General features: G+C 44.2%; 1 protein-coding gene across 1 annotated transcript in view; it reads right to left on the bottom strand.

Moving 5' to 3' along the window:
• Positions 1-25342, bottom strand: part of ITPR2 (inositol 1,4,5-trisphosphate receptor type 2) — a 327302-nt gene that overhangs the window by 254085 nt on the left and 47875 nt on the right. Inside the window, exons 2-3 of the mRNA XM_063446689.1 lie at positions 23497-23567; positions 826-941 (exon numbers count right to left, since the gene is read on the bottom strand). Of these exons, the coding sequence (XP_063302759.1) occupies positions 826-941; positions 23497-23567 (187 nt within the window). The remainder of the gene's footprint in view (positions 1-825; positions 942-23496; positions 23568-25342) is intronic.

A 25342-nucleotide genomic window follows, 5' to 3' on the forward strand; every position in this document is an offset into this window, starting at 1 on the left:
GCAGGATACCCTGTGAGGGTGGAGGGGAGAGGAGCAGGATACTCTGTGAGGATGGAGGGGAGAGGAGCAGGATACTCTGTGAGGATGGAGGGGACAGGAATAGGATACATTGTGAGGATGGAGGGGACAGGAATAGGATACCCTGTGAGAATGAAGGGGACAGGAATAGGATACCCTGTGAGAATGAAGGGGACAGGAGTAGGATACCCTGTGAGGATGGAGGGGACAGGAGCAGGATACACTGTGAGGATGGAGGAGACAGGAGCAGGATACCCTGTGAGAATGAAGGGGACAGGAATAGGATACCCTGTGAGAATGAAGGGGACAGGAGCAGGATACCCTGTGAGGATGGAGGAGACAGGAGCAGGATACCCTGTGAGGATGGATGGGGCAGGAGCAGGATACCCTGTGAGGATGGATGGGGCAGGAGCAGGATACCCTGTGAGGATGGATGGGGCAGGAGCAGGATACCCTGTGAGGATGGATGGGGCAGGAGCAGGATACCCTGTGAGGATGGAGGAGACAGGAGCAGGATACCCTGTGAGGATGGATGGGGCAGGAGCAGGATACCCTGTGAGGATGGATGGGGCAGGAGCAGGATACCCTGTGAGGATGGATGGGGCAGGAGCAGGATACCCTGTGAGGATGGATGGGGCAGGAGCAGGATACCCTTTGAGGATGGATGGGACAGGAGCAGGATACCCTGTGAGGATGGAGGGGTCAGGTGCAGGATATCCTGAGTAGATGGAGGGTGCAGGACGAGTATAGCCATGCTGTGTGGTGGGGATAAAAGCAGAATTTTCGAGTGGGGAGATGGGGACTTACCTGTAATTTTTTGAGCAGGGCAGCCTCCGTATTATTTCCCTGCTTAGCTTGCTTTGCTTTCCAGAACTGCTTCTGTGCTGAGTATCTGTTCATTGGACAGACCTTGAAGAGACAATCTGAAACAGACGCAAAACACACGATTAGTGAGGGTTAGTGTGAGTGATCATAGAAATAGAGACTGCCTGAAACATTGAAGGAAAAAGACTAAATAAAAAGGTATTTTTAAAAAAGGTTTCACTACAGAATATTTTAAAAACAACATTTTGTGTAATAAGCATCAAATACAGCCCAGCATTTTAATTTCTTAATAGTTTGTTACAATTGCCACTAGTGTTCAGTACCCAATAATGACTGATTATTCTTACTGGTATCACCAAGAGTACACGACTGCCTCCATTACTATACAATGCGGAGAACTGAACTCATCAGCTTTCTATAGACTGAACCCTGCAGCTCTGCATAAACTGATCACTGAACCCCGCAGCTCTGCATAAACTGATCACTGAACCCTGCAGCTCTGCATAAACTGATCACTGAACCCTGCAGCTCTGCATAAACTGATCACTGAACCCCGCAGCTCTGCATAAACTGATCACTGAACCCTGCAGCTCTGCATAAACTGATCACTGAACCCTGCAGCTCTGCATAAACTGATCACTGAACCCCGCAGCTCTGCATAAACTGATCACTGAACCCTGCAGCTCTGCATAAACTGATCACTGAACCCTGCAGCTCTGCATAAACTGATCACTGAACCCTGCAGCTCTGCATAAACTGATCACTGAACCCTGCAGCTCTGCATAAACTGATCACTGAACCCCGCAGCTCTGCATAAACTGATCACTGAACCCCGCAGCTCTGCATAAACTGATCACTGAACCCCGCAGCTCTGCATAAACTGATCACTGAACCCTGCAGCTCTGCATAAACTGATCACTGAACCCTGCAGCTCTGCATAAACTGATCACTGAACCCTGCAGCTCTGCATAAACTGATCACTGAACCCTGCAGCTCTGCATAAACTGATCACTGAACCCCGCAGCTCTGCATAAACTGATCACTGAACCCCGCAGCTCTGCATAAACTGATCACTGAACCCCGCAGCTCTGCATAAACTGATCACTGAACCCCGCAGCTCTGCATAAACTGATCACTGAACCCTGCAGCTCTGCATAAACTGATCACTGAACCCTGCAGCTCTGCATAAACTGATCACTGAACCCCGCAGCTCTGCATAAACTGATCACTGAACCCCGCAGCTCTGCATAAACTGATCACTGAACCCCGCAGCTCTGCATAAACTGATCACTGAACCCTGCAGCTCTGCATAAACTGATCACTGAACCCCGCAGCTCTGCATAAACTGATCACTGAACCCCGCAGCTCTGCATAAACTGATCACTGAACCCCGCAGCTCTGCATAAACTGATCACTGAACCCCGCAGCTCTGCATAAACTGATCACTGAACCCTGCAGCTCTGCATAAACTGATCACTGAACCCCGCAGCTCTGCATAAACCGATCACTGAACCCTGCAGCTCTGCATAAACTGATCACTGAACCCTGCAGCTCTGCATAAACTGATCACTGAACCCCGCAGCTCTGCATAAACTGATCACTGAACCCCGCAGCTCTGCATAAACTGATCACTGAACCCTGCAGCTCTGCATAAACTGATCACTGAACCCTGCAGCTCTGCATAAACTGATCACTGAACCCCGCAGCTCTGCATAAACTGATCACTGAACCCCGCAGCTCTGCATAAACTGATCACTGAACCCCGCAGCTCTGCATAAACCGATCACTGAACCCTGCAGCTCTGCATAAACTGATCACTGAACCCTGCAGCTCTGCATAAACTGATCACTGAACCCTGCAGCTCTGCATAAACTGATCACTGAACCCTGCAGCTCTGCATAAACTGATCACTGAACCCTGCAGCTCTGCATAAACCGATCACTGAACCCCGCAGCTCTGCATAAACTGATCACTGAACCCCGCAGCTCTGCATAAACTGATCACTGAACCCCGCAGCTCTGCATAAACTGATCACTGAACCCCGCAGCTCTGCATAAACTGATCACTGAACCCTGCAGCTCTGCATAAACTGATCACTGAACCCTGCAGCTCTGCATAAACTGATCACTGAACCCTGCAGCTCTGCATAAACTGATCACTGAACCCCGCAGCTCTGCATAAACTGATCACTGAACCCCGCAGCTCTGCATAAACTGATCACTGAACCCTGCAGCTCTGCATAAACTGATCACTGAACCCCGCAGCTCTGCATAAACTGATCACTGAACCCCGCAGCTCTGCATAAACTGATCACTGAACCCTGCAGCTCTGCATAAACTGATCACTGAACCCTGCAGCTCTGCATAAACTGATCACTGAACCCTGCAGCTCTGCATAAACTGATCACTGAACCCCGCAGCTCTGCATAAACTGATCACTGAACCCTGCAGCTCTGCATAAACTGATCACTGAACCCTGCAGCTCTGCATAAACTGATCACTGAACCCTGCAGCTCTGCATAAACTGATCACTGAACCCCGCAGCTCTGCATAAACTGATCACTGAACCCTGCAGCTCTGCATAAACTGATCACTGAACCCTGCAGCTCTGCATAAACTGATCACTGAACCCTGCAGCTCTGCATAAACTGATCACTGAACCCTGCAGCTCTGCATAAACTGATCACTGAACCCCGCAGCTCTGCATAAACTGATCACTGAACCCCGCAGCTCTGCATAAACTGATCACTGAACCCTGCAGCTCTGCATAAACTGATCACTGAACCCCGCAGCTCTGCATAAACTGATCACTGAACCCTGCAGCTCTGCATAAACTGATCACTGAACCCTGCAGCTCTGCATAAACTGATCACTGAACCCTGCAGCTCTGCATAAACTGATCACTGAACCCCGCAGCTCTGCATAAACTGATCACTGAACCCTGCAGCTCTGCATAAACTGATCACTGAACCCTGCAGCTCTGCATAAACTGATCACTGAACCCTGCAGCTCTGCATAAACTGATCACTGAACCCCGCAGCTCTGCATAAACTGATCACTGAACCCCGCAGCTCTGCATTAACTGATCACTGAACCCTGCAGCTCTGCATAAACTGATCACTGAACCCCGCAGCTCTGCATAAACTGATCACTGAACCCTGCAGCTCTGCATAAACTGATCACTGAACCCCGCAGCTCTGCATAAACTGATCACTGAACCCCGCAGCTCTGCATAAACTGATCACTGAACCCCGCAGCTCTGCATAAACTGATCACTGAACCCCGCAGCTCTGCATAAACTGATCACTGAACCCCGCAGCTCTGCATAAACTGATCACTGAACCCTGCAGCTCTGCATAAACTGATCACTGAACCCTGCAGCTCTGCATAAACTGATCACTGGACCCTGCAGCTCTGCATAAACTGATCACTGAACCCTGCAGCTCTGCATAAACTGATCACTGAACCCTGCAGCTCTGCATAAACTGATCACTGAACCCTGCAGCTCTGCATAAACTGATCACTGAACCCCGCAGCTCTGCATAAACTGATCACTGAACCCCGCAGCTCTGCATAAACTGATCACTGAACCCTGCAGCTCTGCATAAACTGATCACTGAACCCTGCAGCTCTGCATAAACTGATCACTGGACCCTGCAGCTCTGCATAAACTGATCACTGAACCCTGCAGCTCTGCATAAACTGATCACTGAACCCTGCAGCTCTGCATAAACTGATCACTGAACCCTGCAGCTCTGCATAAACTGATCACTGAACCCTGCAGCTCTGCATAAACTGATCACTGAACCCCGCAGCTCTGCATAAACTGATCACTGAACCCCGCAGCTCTGCATAAACTGATCACTGAACCCTGCAGCTCTGCATAAACTGATCACTGAACCCTGCAGCTCTGCATAAACTGATCACTGGACCCTGCAGCTCTGCATAAACTGATCACTGAACCCTGCAGCTCTGCATAAACTGATCACTGAACCCTGCAGCTCTGCATAAACTGATCACTGAACCCTGCAGCTCTGCATAAACTGATCACTGAACCCTGCAGCTCTGCATAAACTGATCACTGAACCCTGCAGCTCTGCATAAACTGATCACTGAACCCCGCAGCTCTGCATAAACTGATCACTGAACCCCGCAGCTCTGCATAAACTGATCACTGAACCCTGCAGCTCTGCATAAACTGATCACTGAACCCTGCAGCTCTGCATAAACTGATCACTGAACCCTGCAGCTCTGCATAAACTGATCACTGAACCCTGCAGCTCTGCATAAACTGATCACTGAACCCTGCAGCTCTGCATAAACTGATCACTGGACCCTGCAGCTCTGCATAAACTGATCACTGAACCCCGCAGCTCTGCATAAACTGATCACTGAACCCTGCAGCTCTGCATAAACTGATCACTGAACCCTGCAGCTCTGCATAAACTGATCACTGGACCCTGCAGCTCTGCATAAACTGATCACTGAACCCCGCAGCTCTGCATAAACTGATCACTGGACCCTGCAGCTCTGCATAAACTGATCACTGAACCCCGCAGCTCTGCATAAACTGATCACTGAACCCTGCAGCTCTGCATAAACTGATCACTGAACCCCGCAGCTCTGCATAAAGTGATCACTGAATCCCGCAGCTCTGCATAAACTGATCACTGAACCCCGCAGCTCTGCATAAAGTGATCACTGAACCCCGCAGCTCTCCACAGACTTACATTATTAAAGGACCACTATAGGCACCCAGACCACTTCAACTTAATGAAGTGGTCTGGGTGACTGGTCAAGCTAGGTTTAACCCTTTTTTTTTATAAACATAGCAGTTTCAGAGAAACTACTATGTTTATACTAAGGGTTAATCCAGCCTCTAGAGCCTGTCTCATTGACAGCCGCTAGAGGCGCTTGCGTGCTTCTCACTGTGAAAATCACATTGAGAAGACGCCAGCGTCCATAGGAAAGCATTGTAAATGCTTTCCTATGAGACTGGCTGAATGCGCGCACGGCTCCTGACGCGCATGCGCATTCAGACAATGACGTCGCGAGGAAGGAGGAGAGGAGGAGGAAAGCTCCCCGCCCGGCGCTGGAGAAAGGTAAGATTTTAACCCCTTTCTCTCTCCAAAGCCCGGCGGGAGGGGGTCCCTGAGGAAAACGAGTATGTTTTCCTGGCACTATAGTGGTCCTTTAAGGCGTAGTATAATAAATCAAGTAGCTGAATTTTGCCAAATTCAAAAGAGATTCAGAAAAGGGCTCATTATGAGTCCAGTTCTAAGTGTGCTCTTGGGCTAGTTAATCATTTAGTAACACACAGAGTCTGGAGCCGAAATCCGATTTATTAAGTGCAATCCCTGCTAGATACACATAACAAGACTTTAATTAATCAGCCAACCAGTTATTCACTAAAACGATGGGGATTACAAACAGCCGACATGGGAATATTACCCAATCTAGCCGTATACACAACAACGTTTTACCTTCAATGCCAAGTTCCTGCAAACGTACAGTTTATTGAATAACCCTGAAGGGACGCCCTGTTTATAGGCCAGGCACCCGCTGTCAGTGACAGTGTCAGTACATACAATGCTAAGATATAACAATCATTCCCGGCCAGCTCATAGGATCGCGTGAAGATACATAGCCTGAAACCTGCAGCTCAGTTACTGTTCCTTTAAGGAATAAAACATATGGGTCAGTTTACTAAACCGTGACTTGTGCTGAGCAGAAAAACTATTTTTTTAAATAACTTGTTTGCAAAATGACAATTATTTACATAGCACCAACATATTCTGCAGCGCTGAAAAAAGTATGTGTCCTTTGCCAAAAAACGCGACCCTTGCAATAGTCCCTGTGGTCCCACACAGTGTGTGCAGCAGGCTATGGCTCAATAGTAAAACGCACACTAAATTCAATATAAAAGCAATCTCCCATCAGACTGTAAGCTCCTATGGACAGAACCCATTCATTGTATTGTACGGCACCGGGATAAATAATATATTGTGATAACAGGGTCATTGTTTATGCAAAACCTTGTTTGCAATTTGTGGAGGAGAGGGTTATATCTGAAGAACAGATCTCTGATGTCCCAACTAACGGGGAACGGTCACTTCTGCAGAAATTACAGTGACAATCCTCGGGTCAATCATTTCTTGTACTGAATTATTCGCCAACTGAAGGCCAAACAAGCCGGCCTGGAAGTTTGACTTTGAGAATGATTCCAATTCGGCTCCTTTTACCCTAGAATTCAAATTCTCCCCGAATCCTCACTCTAGTGAATAATCGTGTTATTATGGCACAATTTAAAAAAATACCAGGACCAAGCATAAAGTCATGATGGTAATACATGCATGAAACCAAGAGTCTATGGATTACATTATTTGGGCCTTCTCCGCCATTTTATTTTACTTTCCATTCTGTTTTGTTGTTTCCAATAGTGGGCCTATTTCCTCCGACACATTTTACCACCGTTGTAATATTGGCGGATTTTATTCACCATTTTCCGTTTTGTTAAATTGCGGCGGCATTTTTCCAAATAAAATGACTAATTTGCCCTATTTTGTGAGTGCAATCTCTGGTAAAATCATCAGAAAAAAAGGAGCAACACATTTGTCAGATGAATAGAAAGTAAAGGAAATAATGATTATTTTGGCATATAAAAAATCTGAATAAAAAGTCACCAATATATAAATTGTGGAGTAACAGTTTTACACATATGAAAAATGTCGCAAGCATTAAAGTTAAAGGGTTTCTCTAAGCATCATAACAAATACTGCACGCTGTAGTGGTTATGGTACCAGGAGAACCCTGGCCAAGTCCCACAGTAATGGGGAAATTACCTCTGTGCCCGTCGGGATCTGAGTCTCCCCTCAAAGCTGGTGATGCAGAGCTGCTGAGAGCATCAGTTGATTTATTGGCTAATGACGTCCCAATGACACTGCCACAGAGGGGTTAAGCTCTGTAACCACAGTGTTTTCAAGCAAAACGTTGCACATACACACTTTAGGCACCATGATCACTTCATATCCCTGAACTGGACACGATGCACGGACTAACATTATATTTTAATGTATGCCCTAATACCGCACTAATCCCAAGGGCCACCACCACATCCCTACAGGCTGCCAAAAACCAAACTAAACCGAGCTGCACTCCATGTGAAAAAACTAAACCTTCTCTTTTCACATGGGAGAGTTTCCCAAAAATACAATGTTTCGGCACAGTCATTTAGGTGAGGTTTACCTTCCTTTTGTCCATCGCAGCGCTAGTCTCTGGCATGTACGGCAAGCGCTACGGAATCTGTTGGCGCTATATAAATGGCAATAATAAATAATGTAGCTCCACCTCTTTGGTGAGATCATCATGATCGAAAATCTCAGCCAATCCAATACTTTCCATAGGAACGTATTGGGAGACTAGAGCGCATGCACATCAAAACGCCATGCTGTGCCAATTAGATGGTCTCTGTAAATTCATCGAATAGAAATGGACGATTTTCAATTATTTTATCAGATTGAGACGAATTGATCTGGGTGCCTACAGTGTTCCTTTAAGTCACATTAAGTCAGTAATACACATGGCATTTGTTGGTAATAATAATACCGGGTGCCTTGTGTCTGAACTAAATGCAAAAGAGGAACACACTGCCTTTCTGCATATTGCTCAATAAAAAGAAAACGCAGAAGGCACATTTTCAACGGTCACAGCCGTATCTGCGGTAACCACATTAATTGTATTTACACGATTGGCCAATGATAAGACGTCTCCCCCATTCTCCCAGTTTAACCAGTCATTTCCTGCCGCGTGGTTTTAACAAAGTCAGAACGATTTGATGAACTTTATGTTCCATGCAGGAAGTGGTAGCAGGCATTCCACAGAGAAAAGGTGATCTAATCAACCGAAATAAACCTAGTCTACAACATTCCATCTCCCTCAACCCCCAGCAACCCAAAGACAGAGTCAGGGGAGAAAACAAAATGTTGCATAATAGACCTTTTGGTTTTATTTACTAAACACGGATTTGTTAGTACTGACAAACTCGACTCTGACCTTCGGGGATCTATTTCAGCTGAAACTCCATGAGGACAGTGTGGGATGGAGGTCTGAGGGATATTCACACCACGTTACTCACTTAAGGGAAAAATGTCTGGAATTCAAAGTAAATTTCACATTTATTTACCAAAACATATCGAGTGATAACAGCTTGGAAAATGTTCTAGGTCCAAAGTTTGAAACTCACTTCACATACATTCCTGGTAATTCAAACCAAAAAAGGCATCGGCGCACAGTGATGTCATACTGCTGATGTCACGGCTCGTGCTGGTTTGGAGTTACTCTATTGTTATACATACCGTATATGTAACTTATACACCCCAGTGGTACCACTAAACTAGGAAATTGACTTGCCATGGTTACGTATATTAATTGTTAGTTAAAAAAAAACAAAACACATTTTTAATCTGTCATGTTAACAATCACAGCCCTGACTTTGTAGCAAGCAGATCCCCGAACTCTGACACCGTGATACGCACTGTGTCATATAACAAGCAGTATCGAGTCTGACAGCAATTAGTCACATCGCATTGAAGTGTGCGCATGGTGCAAGAGTCGTATTCGAGGCTGCAGCCCAATAATAGCAATTTATTTATCAACGTGTCAATATTTAGACAATTCCTACCATTAACCCTTCAGAGTCTGGCCACATAGACCTTGCTCCAATACCATTTTCCCGGTGTTGTTTTTATAGAACTCCAAACAGAAATGTCAAGTGACCATTATGGGAAAACTGGCCATTAGCAGAGGCACAGCAGAAAGAAACGTTGCCTGGACAAGTCCACAATATCATGAAGTGGAAGTGGTTGGCATGAATGGATAGGGCAGTAACTGGGCAGAGAGGGTCTTGTAGAAGGGTCTGAGATAGAAAATCAGTAGGAAACCTGAATCCAATCACTAATTCTCCAGAGATACCCCAAGGTACACCTGGGTACACCGACCGCATTCCAACACTACAACCAGTCTTATAAACTCCATGTAACTCCATAACGTGAAAAACCAAGGGGAGAAAAGAGATGGGACGGCTAGGATAATATCTGAACTATTTTCACATATTCTTAGTTTTTTTCAGAACGTATTCATTAAAATCCCCTTCCTACGTCACTGCAAAGTAATATGACGTCAGTTAATAAAGCCCCCCCCCCCTACCATACCCCTTCTATAACCCAGTACCGTTAAATAGCCATAACTGCAGATCACAGCTCCAAGGAATGCTGCATTTCAAGTAGAGCAGAGATACGGTTACATATTCCCATTCAGCTGGTTGGCACAGACTGGGCATGGTGCCTGCTGGGTTTAGAACGAATGACATTTACACTCCTTGGGTGGTAAAAGTGCCATTTGCCGAAACGTGTATTAACTGACCTAATGCAAACTGTGAAAAATGTTGCCCATGATTTAGGACCCGTTGTACTCTGAAAAACATACAGCCGCCCTCTGTGCCATATGTCACTATATCTATGGATTAAATTGGACCGACTGCTGAGTGATTTTTATTTCAATAAAAATGTTCTTTCCATATGTCACCGTTTTTCAATCACGTCTGTTAAACTCAGTCACTTTCACGGCAATATGTTGTATTTACTTGTATCACAGCAGTCCTTCTGGGGCCAACTCGTCACAGTCACCGACATGTTTAAACATAGGACACCGTGACGGCAGCGTATTTTGGAAGCACACAGGTAGGTGTATCTTTTAACCTGTAATGTTTCCATGGTAATCAAACATTTGGGGATCTGTCATTACTGAGCTAATCTATTCACAGATAACACTGTTTGTGTCTGTCAGTCTCTGAAAAAGCTGCTCTTGTTGGGTTTGTGTAACTATGATACACCCGCTACAAAGAATATATATATATATGAGAAAAAAATATATATATGTAGATATATACACACACAGGAGAAAATGCTGAAAAGTGAGGTGTGTATTATGGCAATGTATTGCCTTTAAGAAGTTACGTAGAATTTAAATTTAACAAGAACCCCGAGATTATTATTCTTTCCCCATAACTCACATGACAGGTTTTATAAATATATTTTTCCTGAAGTTTTGATACACAGAAGCTGCAGAGTTGTGCAATACTCAACACAGACACACATACAGGGAGGGAAAAAAGTATTTGATCCCCTGCTGATTTTAACCGTTTGCCCACTGACAAAGAAGTGATCAGTCTATAATGTTAATGGTAGGTGTATTTTAACAGTAAGAGTAACCAAAAAAAATAATCCAGAAAAACGCATGTCAAAAAAATTATAAATTGATTTGCATGTCAATGAGTGCAATAAGTATTTGACCCCTTTCGACTTAGTACTTGGTAGCAAAACCCTTGTTGGCAATCACAGAAGTCAGACGTTTCTTATGGTTGGCCACCAGGTTTGCACACATCTCAGGAGGGATTTTGACCCACTCCTCTTTGCAGATCCTCTCCAAGTCTTTAAGGTTTTGAGGCTAACGTTTGGCAGCTTGAACCTTCGGCGCTCTCCACAGATTTTCTATGGGATAAAAGTCTGGAGACTGGCTAAGCCACTCCAGGAACTTAATGTGCTTCTTCTTGAGCCACTCCTTGGTTGCCTTGGCTGTGTGTTTTGAGTCATTGTCATGCTGGAATACCCATCCATGACCCATTTTCAATGCCCTGAAGGAAGGAGGTTCTCACCCAAGATTTGACAGTATGTTGCCCCATCCATCGTCCATTTGCGGGTGCTGCAGGATTTCAGTCCTTCACGGCGTAGTGTGTTACCAATTGTTTTCTTTGTGACTATGGTCCCAGCTGCCTCCAGATCATTAACAAGAACCTCATGTGTAGTTCTGGGCTGATTCCTCACCGTTGTCATGATCATTGAAACTCTAGGAGGTGAGATCTTGCATGGAGCACCACACCAAGGGAGACTGATAGTTATTTTGTGTTTCTTCCATTTGCAAATAATCTCACCAACTGTTGTCACCTTCTCACCAAGCTGCTTGGTGATGGTCTTGTAGCCGATTCCAGCCTTGTGTAAATCTACAATCTTGTCCTTGACATCACTGGACAACTCTTTGGTCTTGGCCATGGTGGAGAGTTTGAAATTTGATTAATTGATTCTGTGGACAGGTGTCTTTTATACAGGTAACGAGCTGAGATTAGGAGCACCCCATTTAAGAGAGTGCTCCTAATCTCAGCTCGTTACCTGTATAAAAGACACCTGGGAGCCAGAAATCTTGCTGATTGATAGGGGCTCAAATACTTATTTCACTCATTGACATGCAAATCAATTTATAACTTTTTGACATGCGTTTTTCTGGATATTTTTTGTCGCTATTCTGTCTCTCACTGTTAAAATACACCTATCATTAACCCCTTCAGGACGGAGTCAATAGTACACGTTCTGATCAAAACAAAACGTAAACAAAAACTGGAATTTGCGCTATATGTCTGTTCACCCGTAGTTCCCCTCTTTCATATTAAATGCACCCACACTTATTATATATCATTTTGTTCAGGAGAAACAGGGCTTTCATTTCATATAAAATATTTGTATATGAAACCATTTATTATGAATAAAATTAAAAAAAACTGTGAGAATTTTTTATTTTTTTTTAAATTTGTAGTTCCGCCTCACATTTTAGCTGTAAATGTCATAATACTGTTAGGTTTTACGGCAACAAAATGCACATATTTGTAATCAGCGATGTCTCACGAGTACAACAGTACCCCCCATTAACAGGTTTTATGGTGTTTTGGAAAGTTACAGGGTCAAATATAGAACGTTCCATTTTCAAATTGAAATTTGCCAGATTAGTAATGTTACCTTTGAGACGGTGTGGTAGCCCAGGAATGAGAATTACCCCCATAATGGCATACCATTTGAAAAAGTAGACAACCCAAGGTATTGAACGTGGGGTATGTTTAGTTTTTTTTAGTAGCCACTTAGTCACAAACACTGGCCAAAGTTAGCATTCATATTTGTTTTTGTGTGAAAAAAGCAAAAAACTAATATTTGGCCAGTGTTTGTGACTAAGTGGCTACTAAAAATGACTGGACATACCCCATTTGCAATACCTTGGGTTGTCTACTTTTGCAAATGGTATGCCATCATGGGGGTAATTCTTAGTCCTGGGCTACCATACGGTCTCAAAGGCAACATAACTAATCTGGCAAATTTCAATGTCAAAAAAATGAAATGCAAGCCTTATATGTGACTCTCTAACTTTCCAAAACACCATAAAACCTGTACATGTGGGGTACTGTTATTCTCGGGAGATTTCACTAAACACAAATATTAGTGTTTTAAAACAGTAAAACATATTACAACAATAATATAGTCCATAAAAGTGCCGTTTGTTTGTAAAAAATGCAAAAAACGTCACTTTTACTTAAAATATCATCGTTGTAATACAATTTACCAGTTTTAAACACTAATATTTGAGTTCAGCGAAGTCTCCCGAGTAAAACAGTACCCCCTATGTACAGGTTTTATGGTGTCTTGGAGAGTTACAGGGTCTAATATAGTGCTTGCGAATTAAATTCTCTGCACTTTCTCCCTGTGTTGTCAGGCATGTCAATCAAATTTTAATTAATCAAATGACATAATTATGTTAAAAAATTACTTAAATATACACGTAGAATTTTAATATATATGCATTTATAGGTATATAAATTCTACGTGTATACTAATGTCATCTTTTATGTAATTATATGTATTTATCTCTATATATATATTTGCGGTTATTTGTATTTTATATATAGATATATATATATATAGAATGTCATTCTAAGTGTATTCTGTTTCCAATATATATATATTAATAACAAAATACAGTTAGAATGAAATTACATATGAATATATAATTTATTTTATATTTTGTTTCAATATTTTATTTATTTATTTAATTATTTTATTTATTTATTATTGTAATTGTGCGTATATATATATAATATATATATATAGATCTATTATATATATAATATATATACATATTATATATATGTAACGTCAATCTAAGTGTATTTTAATATTAATATATATACTAATATTATTATTAAAATACATTACGTATGACGTTACATATATATAATATCTATATATATTATATATATAATATATATACATATTATATATATATATAAAAAGGCATTTAATTTATTTTATAACATTTTAATATTTTTTTTTTTACACTACCTACCAGCAGGGGGACTGTCTAATATTTTAGACACCCCCCTGCTGGCAGATCCATAGCCAGCTATAGGGGGCCATGTGATCGCTCTTTGAGAGCGATCACATGGCCCCCGGGGGCCTCATTTGGCGGAGGGGGGCTGCCTGGGCTCTCAGACAGCCCCCCAGAAGAGGATCGCGGCGGAGGTGAGTACACCTCTGCTCCTGGGGCTGCAAGCCGTTACGGCGTTCTATGCCGCCGCAACGGCTTTAAAGCCCTTTAAAGCCGCGACGGCATAGAACGCCGTAACGGCGTTAAGGGGTTAAAATTATAGACTGACCATTTGTTTGTCAGTGGGCAAACGTTCAAAATCAGCAGGGGATCAAATATTTTTTTTTTATTCTTTATTTTTGACGTGCAGGTGATTACAAAGCATAGACAGATGCCACAACAGCGTGCTCTTATATTTAGACATAGGATAAACAGTGGCATGAATGGTTTGCACATTTTTGTTTTAAAAGAAACATAGTAAGCTAGGCACATGTGTCTAATCAATTATAAACTATTTACAGTAACTGCAATGGGTTATCGACAGTGTAGTAAGCTGGTCAGCTTTTTGTAAACAGTTATGCATTGACTACATTGGGTTGTCTACAACATAGAAAACTGAGCAGTTATGTCTAAACGATTTTATACTATTTGCATAAACTACATTGAGTTATCAACAGGCTGTAAATAGAAAGTCGTTGGTACAGTGAGCGTCACACATTGTGATAAAGCCCCCCAATGGGCCCCCGGGTATGTCATAAATGTACCCTTCAAGGGAGAATATAACCACGGAGAACATCAGAAATATACTCATCAAGTAACGGTAGGGGTAGTGGTATGATGCCAGTCAAGGAAATTTGCAATGCTCTGCCCCATGGTCAGCCAATTCCCCGCTGGGGTGCTTCTGAGTCCAGCTTTGAGAGACTTGTTGTCCGAAGACAGCCAGGCAAGCGGGGTGAGCACTGCTGGTTTGGTGGTTTCTGTGAGGCTATTCCCTGGGACCTCTGAACCCAGAGTGTGTCGGCGTGTCGGCGTGTCGGCTCGTTGGATGCCTCGATGCTGCTCGTGTTACTGTGCCGGGCGGGAGTGCGCTCCGGGAGAAGCTTGAGATCCTTCCTGCGGGTTCTTTTGCCTGGCGCGCCTCGTGGCACTGTTGCGGTCTGCCCGAACTCTGGGAGGGCCTGCCATGTTCTGCCGCACGTTTGGGCCTTGCGCTTGTCCGCCCCTCCGGCCGACTCGGGTCAGCCTCGCCGGGGCTCCTGCTGCTCCCAGGCTCGAGGATGAGGAGGTCTGCGGCTCTTTTTGTTAGGCCAGTTCCGGGAGCGTGCTCCAGTGGTGGCCCCTTGTGGGTGCTTGTCTGCCGTGATGGTGTTATTAAGGTGGGTCATGGTGTCCCGCCGCTTGTCCCGCCCGGGGCAAGCAGTGTGGTAGGTTCGTGGATAAAGTCTCTGGCGGAGAGGGGTTCATGCGGGCCTCTAGTTTCTGCCAGAAGGCTTGGAATATTTTGTTTAGCCGGAGCTCCGTCTCATGCTCTGCCTTGCTTGTGTCATCGGTGGGGCAGCCGGCCATTTTGTGAGCCACATGGAGAGTTTGTTTGGGGTTTTGCTGTGTTGTTGCTTGATCATAGCTGTACAGGGAGGACTTATGGGGGGTAGACCGGGATAACCCCCACCGATCCAAGAGGGGGGGGGGGGAAGGGGCTCTCGTGCTGATTTTCGGCGAGTTGCAGCAGTGTGAGGGCGGCCGTCCCTCCTGCACCTATACTGGTGGTAGGCCTCACCATGGGTCCAGGGTGTTTGCTGCTTTGGCTGTCGCTTGTGTGGCATCATTCTGTGCCCCTGGATGTCACCTCTCCCTTGGTGGCCTGTTTGCGTTGAGTAATCGCCGTTCTAGTTGTGAAATTAAACTTTTTCTGTCTCAGATAGCCGGAGCTGTTAAGGCTTGCTTCCTTCCAGCTCTGCAGTCAGGCCCCGCCCCCCGATCAAATACTTTTTTCCTTCACTGTCATGACACACCAGCACACACACATTTATTGCCTCCAATTCCAGCAATTGAACTGTGAGGTTTATTGATTAACCACAACCTGCAGTAACATGTAGACAAAAGTAGATGATTCAGAAAAATTCACCAACTTGTTTAAAGTCACAGGTTGATTTTAAAATTTAGCCTGAATTTTGTTACAAATCCCTGGTTGTCAATCAGAAAACCGGTCCTGTTACCTCTGGGTTTGTTTAACTCAGTGAAACTAAACTCAAAAAGTATCAATTGGCCAGAGAAACTGCCTTGCAAGGACTTCTCATTGTGCTACATTGGGAAGGCTGTGATTGGACAGCCACAGAAAGTATGGGCGGGGTTAGAAGGGGAGGGCTTGGAAAGGCTGCAGACAAGAGATCTGTTATTTTTGCAAACTGTTTTTAGATATAACCCCAATAAAAATATGCTGAATTAAATGCTGGCATGCTTTCAGTGATTTTTGATCATTTAATAATTTTTTTTGTTATTAATATTGACCATTGGAGTGTCTTTTTGAAAAGATGTTATCAGAATCTGACTAGAATGTTCTTTTGAATGTCCTTAAATAGTCCATAACAGAGACAACAACAGCACTTCTACATTGTGCTAGCTATGGGTATAACAGCATGTAAACATTGTCTACATTACGCTAGCTATGGGTATAACAGCATGTAAACATTGTGCTAGCTATGGGTATAACAGCATGTAAACATTGTGCTAGCTATGGGTATAACAGCATGTAAACATTGTGCTAGCTATGGGTATAACAGCATGTAAACATTGTGCTAGCTATGGGTATAACAGCGTGTCTACATTGTGCTAGCTATGGGTATAACAGCATGTAAACATTGTGCTAGCTATGGGTATAACAGCGTGTCTACATTGTGCTAGCTATGGGTATAACAGCATGTAAACATTGTGCTAGCTATGGGTATAACAGCGTGTCTACATTGCGCTAGCAGTGGCTATAACAGCATGTCTACATTGCGCTAGCGGTGGCTATAACAGCGTGTCTACATTGCGCTAGCGGTGGCTATAACTGCGTGTCTACATTGTGCTAGCTATGGGTATAACAGCATGTAAACATTGTGCTAGCTATGGGTATAACAGCATGTAAACATTGTCTACATTACGCTAGCTATGGGTATAACAGCATGTAAACATTGTCTACATTACGCTAGCTATGGGTATAACGTTGGCAATAAAAGCGTGTCTACATTGCGCTAGCAGTGGCTATAACAGTGTGTCTACATTGTACTAGCTATGGGTATAACAGCATGTAAACATTGTGCTAGCTATGGGTATAACAGCATGTAAACATTGTCTACATTACGCTAGCTATGGGTATAACGTTGGCAATAAAAGCGTGTCTACATTGCGCTAGCAGTGGCTATAACAGTGTGTCTACATTGTGCTAGCTATGGGTATAACAGCGTGTCTACATTGTGCTAGCGGTGCCTATAACAGTGTGTCTATATTGCGCTAGCGTTGGCTATAAAAGCGTGTCTACATTGCGCTAGCAGTGGCTATAACAGTGTGTCTACATTGTGCTAGCGGTGGCTATAACAGTGTGTCTACAATGTGCTAGCGGTGGCTATAACAACGTGTCTTCATTGTGCTAGCGGTGGCTATAACAGCGTGTCTTCATTGTGCTAGCGGTGGCTATAACAGCGTGTCTTCATTGTGCTAGCGGTGGCTATAACAGCGTGTCTTCATTGTGCTAGCGGTGGCTATAACAGCGTGTCTACATTGTGTACATTGTGCTAGTGTTGGCAATATCAGCGTCTACATTGTGCTAGCGGTGGCTATAACAGCGTGTCTACATTGTCTACATTGCGCTAGCGGTGGCTATAACAGCGTGTGTATATTGTGCTAGCGTTGGCTATAACAGCGTGTGCATATTGTGCTAGCGTTGGCTATAACAGCGTGTCTACATTGTCTACATTGTGCTAGCGTTGGCTATAACAGCGTGTGCATATTGTGCTAGCGTTGGCTATAACAGCGTGTCTACATTGCGCTAGCGGTGACTATAACTGCGTGTCTACATTGTCCTAGTGTTGGCTATAACAGCGTGTCTACATTGCGCTAGCAGTGGCTATAGCAGCGTGTCTACATTGCGCTAGCGGTGGCTATAACAGCATGTCTACATTGCGCTAGCGGTGGCTATAACAGCATGTCTACATTGCGCTAGCGGTGGCTACAACTGAGTGTCTACATTGCGCTAGCAGTGGCTATAACAGCATGTCTACATTGCGCTAGCGGTGGCTATAACAGCGTGTCTACATTGCGCTAGCGGTGGCTATAACTGCGTGTCTACATTGCGCTAGCAGTGGCTATAACAGCATGTCTACATTGCGCTAGCGGTGGCTATAACAGCGTGTCTACATTGCGCTAGCAGTGGCTATAACAGCATGTCTACATTGCGCTAGCGGTGGCTATAACAGCGTGTCTACATTGCGCTAGCGGTGGCTATAACTGCGTGTCTACATTGCGCTAGCGGTGGCTATAGCAGCGTGTCTACATTGTCCTAGTGTTGGCTATAACTGCGTGTCTACATTGTGCTAGCGGTGGCTATAACTGCGTGTCTACATTGCGCTAGCGGTGGCTATAACAGCATGTCTACATTGCGCTAGCGGTGGCTATAACTGCGTGTCTACATTGCGCTAGCAGTGGCTATAACAGCATGTCTACATTGCGCTAGCAGTGGCTATAGCAGCATGTCTACATTGCGCTAGCGGTGGCTATAGCAGCGTGTCTACATTGCGCTAGCGGTGGCTATAACAGCATGTCTACATTGCGCTAGCAGTGGCTATAGCAGCATGTCTACATTGCGCTAGCGGTGGCTATAACAGCATGTCTACATTGCGCTAGCGGTGGCTATAACAGCATGTCTACATTGCGCTAGCAGTGGCTATAGCAGCATGTCTACATTGCGCTAGCGGTGGCTATAACAGCATGTCTACATTGCGCTAGCAGTGGCTATAGCAGCATGTCTACATTGCGCTAGCGGTGGCTATAACAGCATGTCTACATTGCGCTAGCGGTGGCTATAACAGCGTGTCTACATTGCGCTAGCAGTGGCTATAGCAGCGTGTCTACATTGCGCTAGCGGTGGCTATAACTGCGTGTCTACATTGCGCTAGCAGTGGCTATAACAGCGTGTCTACATTGCGCTAGCGGTGGCTATAACTGCGTGTCTACATTGCGCTAGCGGTGGCTATAACTGCGTGTCTACATTGCGCTAGCGGTGGCTTTAACTGCGTGTCTACATTGCGCTAGCAGTGGCTATAACAGCGTGTCTACATTGCGCTAGCGGTGGCTATAACTGCGTGTCTACATTGCGCTAGCGGTGGCTATAACTGCGTGTCTACATTGCGCTAGCAGTGGCTATAGCAGCGTGTCTACATTGCGCTAGCAGTGGCTATAACAGCGTGTCTACATTGCGTTAGCGGTGGCTATAACTGCGTGTCTACATTGCGCTAGCAGTGGCTATAGCAGCGTGTCTACATTGCGCTAGCAGTGGCTATAACAGCGTGTCTACATTGCGTTAGCGGTGGCTATAACTGCGTGTCTACATTGCGCTAGCGGTGGCTATAACTGCGTGTCTACATTGAAATAGCAAGGCGTACAAAAGCGTGTTTACATTGTGCTAGCGTATTGTGCAGGATATTTACATATAAGGTCACACTGTGATATTATTTAGAAGATTTGCATACCAGTCACACTGAGATATTATTTAGGTGATTTGCATATTAGGTCAAACTGCGATAATGATTAGGAGATTTGCATATAAAGTAACACTGTGATATTAATTATGAGATTTGCATACCGGTTACACATTGCGCTAGCGGTGGCTATAACTGCGTGTCTGCATTGCGCTAGCGGTGGCTATAGCAGCGTGTCTACATTGTCCTAGTGTTGGCTATAACTGCGTGTCTACATTGTGCTAGCGGTGGCTATAACTGCGTGTCTACATTGCGCTAGCGGTGGCTATAACAGCATGTCTACATTGCGCTAGCGGTGGCTATAACTGCGTGTCTACATTGCGCTAGCAGTGGCTATAACAGCATGTCTACATTGCGCTAGCAGTGGCTATAGCAGCATGTCTACATTGCGCTAGCGGTGGCTATAACAGCATGTCTACATTGCGCTAGCAGTGGCTATAGCAGCATGTCTACATTGCGCTAGCGGTGGCTATAACAGCATGTCTACATTGCGCTAGCGGTGGCTATAGCAGCGTGTCTACATTGCGCTAGCGGTGGCTATAACAGCATGTCTACATTGCGCTAGCAGTGGCTATAGCAGCATGTCTACATTGCGCTAGCGGTGGCTATAACAGCATGTCTACATTGCGCTAGCGGTGGCTATAACAGCATGTCTACATTGCGCTAGCGGTGGCTATAACAGCATGTCTACATTGCGCTAGCAGTGGCTATAGCAGCATGTCTACATTGCGCTAGCGGTGGCTATAACAGCATGTCTACATTGCGCTAGCAGTGGCTATAGCAGCATGTCTACATTGCGCTAGCGGTGGCTATAACAGCATGTCTACATTGCGCTAGCGGTGGCTATAACAGCGTGTCTACATTGCGCTAGCAGTGGCTATAGCAGCGTGTCTACATTGCGCTAGCGGTGGCTATAACTGCGTGTCTACATTGCGCTAGCAGTGGCTATAACAGCGTGTCTACATTGCGCTAGCGGTGGCTATAACTGCGTGTCTACATTGCGCTAGCGGTGGCTATAACTGCGTGTCTACATTGCGCTAGCGGTGGCTATAACTGCGTGTCTACATTGCGCTAGCAGTGGCTATAACAGCGTGTCTACATTGCGCTAGCGGTGGCTATAACTGCGTGTCTACATTGCGCTAGCCATGGCTATAACTGCGTGTCTACATTGCGCTAGCAGTGGCTATAGCAGCGTGTCTACATTGCGCTAGCAGTGGCTATAACAGCGTGTCTACATTGCGTTAGCGGTGGCTATAACTGCGTGTCTACATTGCGCTAGCAGTGGCTATAGCAGCGTGTCTACATTGCGCTAGCAGTGGCTATAACAGCGTGTCTACATTGCGTTAGCGGTGGCTATAACTGCGTGTCTACATTGCGCTAGCGGTGGCTATAACTGCGTGTCTACATTGAAATAGCAAGGCGTACAAAAGCGTGTTTACATTGTGCTAGCGTATTGTGCAGGATATTTACATATAAGGTCACACTGTGATATTATTTAGAAGATTTGCATACCAGTCACACTGAGATATTATTTAGGTGATTTGCATATTAGGTCAAACTGCGATAATGATTAGGAGATTTGCATATAAAGTAACACTGTGATATTAATTATGAGATTTGCATACCGGTTACACTTTAATATCGTATAGGAGATTGGCATACCGGTGACACTGTGATATCGTACAGGAGATTGGCATACCGATTACACTTTAATATCGTACAGGAGATTGGCATACCGGTGACACTGTGATATTGTACAGGAGATTGGCATACCAGTGACACTGTGCTATCGTACAGGAGATTGGCATACCGATTACACTTTAATATCGTACAGGAGATTGGCATACCGGTTACACTGTAATATCATACAGGAGATAGGCATACCGGTTACACTGTGATATCATACAGGAGATTGGCATACCAGGATGTTATGGTATGTCTAATAACAGTAGACAATTGGCTTGTGGGACATTTTGAGTTTGCATGAAAATCACAGATCTATACAATCCCTGTTTGAAAGCGGCACTGTCATGGCCGAATCAAGTGTTTTTTTAACCCCCCTCCCAACTCTACTACATCTAATTGTCCCCCCCAAATGCCCCTAATCCCCCCATATTACCTATTTTGCATCTTTATTTTCTGCCCGGACCTAAGTCCTGGGCGCTGCCATCTTTGTGTGGGTAGATAAAGTCCCTGTGGGACACGTCATCTGCCCACACTAGATAGAGCTGTGAAATTCCCGTGCATGCCCAGTGAAACACTTGGGCATGCGAACGGGAATTTCATCTATTTATTTATCAGAAAGATGAATAAATTAATAGAAAGTCCCCAAGCCCCTAGTCACTCCCCCCCCAACCCCCGCCCACCTTACCTGTCAGTCTCTTCATTTACATGTCAGAGCACTCTGATTAGTTGGCTTGGAATCAACCAATCAGAGTGCTCGAAGTCAAATTGCAGGGCATGGGAAGGCTTTATAAGCTCAGTCTGCGAGGTGCCCTCGTTCGGTGAAGATGGATTACCTTTTTAACGTCTGGTTGGGTTTTTTTGCGCTCAGGTTTTTTTTTTTTTTTTTTTTTAACAGTTGCGACGGGTATTATGGATTTTTATTTGGCCTTTTTTGGGGCTGAAAAAAGAAGATTTTAGAAAAAAAAGACATCAAATGGTAAGTTATTTTTTATTTACAGGTATTTAGTTTTCTTGTTCCTCCCTCACTATTTTTAGGGTGAGGGGGGTAGGTAGGTCTTTATTAAAAAAAACTTCGCCCATGTGTGGGGGCCAGTGGGCGGGGGGACAATAGGTCCCCCCACAGTCATTTAGGCCCCCACCCGCCTTATGGGTGTGGGCCGGGGGGGAGGAGGACAACAGGTTCCCCCTCCCCATTTTCATTTAATGCCCCAACCCACCACTCATGGGTGGGGGCCGGGGAAACTAGGGGTTCAGTTTAATAGCCACCACTCGCTCACCATGGGTGGGGGCTCAGGAGGGGGGACATTAGGGGGGCTTTTTTTTTTAACAGTGAGCAGACGCTGGCTGCTCACTGTTTAGTAGACATACCCCTACTCACGGTATAGTAGTAGCGGTATGTCTACTAGTATTAGTAAATTAGACTGAAAGACCAATCTTGGTCTTTCCACCTTTTGGTAGATAGCTCCCTCATACCGGGGGAATTAGGGAGTTATCTACTAACCGCAATTTAATTCATATGAATAATATTACAATCCGAACAAAGTCCTGAATTGCGTCCTAACATAATTGGAGAAACTGTTCTCGTTCTGTTAGAAAATTTGGTAGTTTCGCCAGCGTTCTAAAATGATAGGACGTTCGGGAATACTGACAGGAAGCATCGCAGATCACGGCGGAAAGGTAAGAATTGTGGGAAAATTGCTTTGATCACCGGAAACTTAGCACACTTTGCTCCTCAGCTGGTCATAGCTAGTCAGTCGTAGGAAACCTCCATAAGACAATAGTCCCTACTTTGTCTTATGTTTTAAAGAAAACTATATCAGATAGGAAGAAATTAAGAACAGATCCTGACAGAGTGAGAGAAGATGAATTGATTGGGGAAAGGTAAGTGCGGCATAACAGTGCCTCTTTAAATGTCAGACTCCACTTCTAACTTAAATCAGACAATAAATATTGCCTGCACATCTTCTGGGGTAATCAATACACACATTACTCACCTCTAAACTTTTTGGGGGGATTTGCCAAATCTCCTGCATCTGGATTGACCACACATCTGTCGTCAACCAATCTGTAAAAAGAAAAAATATATAAACACATATATATTTAAAAAGACGAAAAATTTAAAGTTAGAAGTAATAAATAGAGCATTGTAAAGATTAGCAGCCAGATCCAATTTTAATACATTGCACAATTAATATCATAAGAAAATGGCTGAATTTGCGTTCCTGCTCAGCCAATAATATCTCTCCCAACTGAAAGCGTGGCAAGCATGGGGCCCGGAGTCAGAAATTAAATTAAAACTAAATCTAAACACTGATTTCATTGGTAATCTTGCTGTCAAGCTCCATAGGCCAATAATGTGAGATTACAAAGAGCCGTGTACATTAATGATGCCAAAAGGTGAGTAATTAACCCGGTATGTTCCAAAGGGGAATGGCAGAGTGTGTTTAAGATGTTTATTTTTATCTAATGTGCTCACGTCTATTTATTATGTTATCAGTATTCGCTACGTTCTATTTTAGTTGCAGTGCTTATATGTCCTATAATGGGTGTAATTGATTAACCAGGAATCAGTAACTTAGCTTGTAGACATCATCGATTCAATGGCAGAGTGTTTCAAGTACTTTTTCAATACTTTGGAGGTATTGGATTCTAACACCACCAAGATATCTGTGGCTGTCCAATCACAGTCTTCCCAATGCAGCTAAATGAGTAGTCTTTACAAGGAAGGTGCTCTGGGCAATTGTTGCCTCTAGCTCTACTGAGCTAAACAACCAGAAAGTAGGGATTTTGATAGAACACCGGCTGTCTGATTTACAGCTAGGGCAGTGTAGCAAAGTTCATTTATAAAGGTGACAATTTCTATTGAAATCTGAACTTTGTGTATAATAACATAAAGCATTTCAGCAAGCTAAAGTTCTTCAGGTGTCTCGAGTGTGCCTTTAACCCCTTAAGGACCAAACTTTTGGAATAAAAGGGAATCATGACATGTCACACATGTCATGTGTCCTTAAGGGGTTAAAGTGCTATTTTCATCTATTTGGCCGGACATGAGGTCTAGCTCTAATTTTTACCAATCCAATAATTGTTGTTGCAAAGTATCAGAAAAGAGGGACTGATTTAGAGTAATAGAACAGAATGGGGTATTGTAAGAGAAAGAAGCTCTTACCGTGTGCACTATGGGATCAACATCTTACCTAAATGCTTTATCACATACCAACCTGTATAACAACTATAATACTCCCAGTAATGTGTCTGAGTGTATAACAGAGCTCCACAGCAATAATACTCCCAGTAATGTGTCTGAGTGTATAACAGAGCTCCACAGCAATAATACTCCCAGTAATGTGTCTGAGTGTATAACAGAGCTCCACAGCAATAATACTCCCAGTAACATGTCTGAGTGTATAACAGAGCTCCACAGCAATAATACTCCCAGTAATGTGTCTGAGTGTATAACAGAGCTCCACAGCAATAATACTCCCAGTAATGTGCCTGAGTGTATAACAGAGCTCCACAGCAATAATACTCCCAGTAATGTGTCTGAGTGTATAACAGAGCTCCACAGCAATAATACTCCCAGTAATGTGTCGGTGTATCACAGAGCTCCACAGCAATAATACTCCCAGTAATGTGTCTGAGTGTATAACAGAGGTTACAGCAATAATACTCCCAGTAATGTGTCTGAGTGTATAACAGAGCCCCACAGCAATTATACTCCCAGTAATGTGTCAGTGTATAACAGAGCCCCACAGCAATTATACTCCCAGTAATGTGTCTGAGTGTATAAATGATCTCCACAGCAATAACACTCCCAGTAATGTGTCTGAGTGTATAACAGAG

This window comes from Pelobates fuscus, chromosome 3 (assembly GCF_036172605.1).
Source record: "Pelobates fuscus isolate aPelFus1 chromosome 3, aPelFus1.pri, whole genome shotgun sequence".
Taxonomy (NCBI): Eukaryota; Metazoa; Chordata; class Amphibia; order Anura; family Pelobatidae; genus Pelobates; species Pelobates fuscus.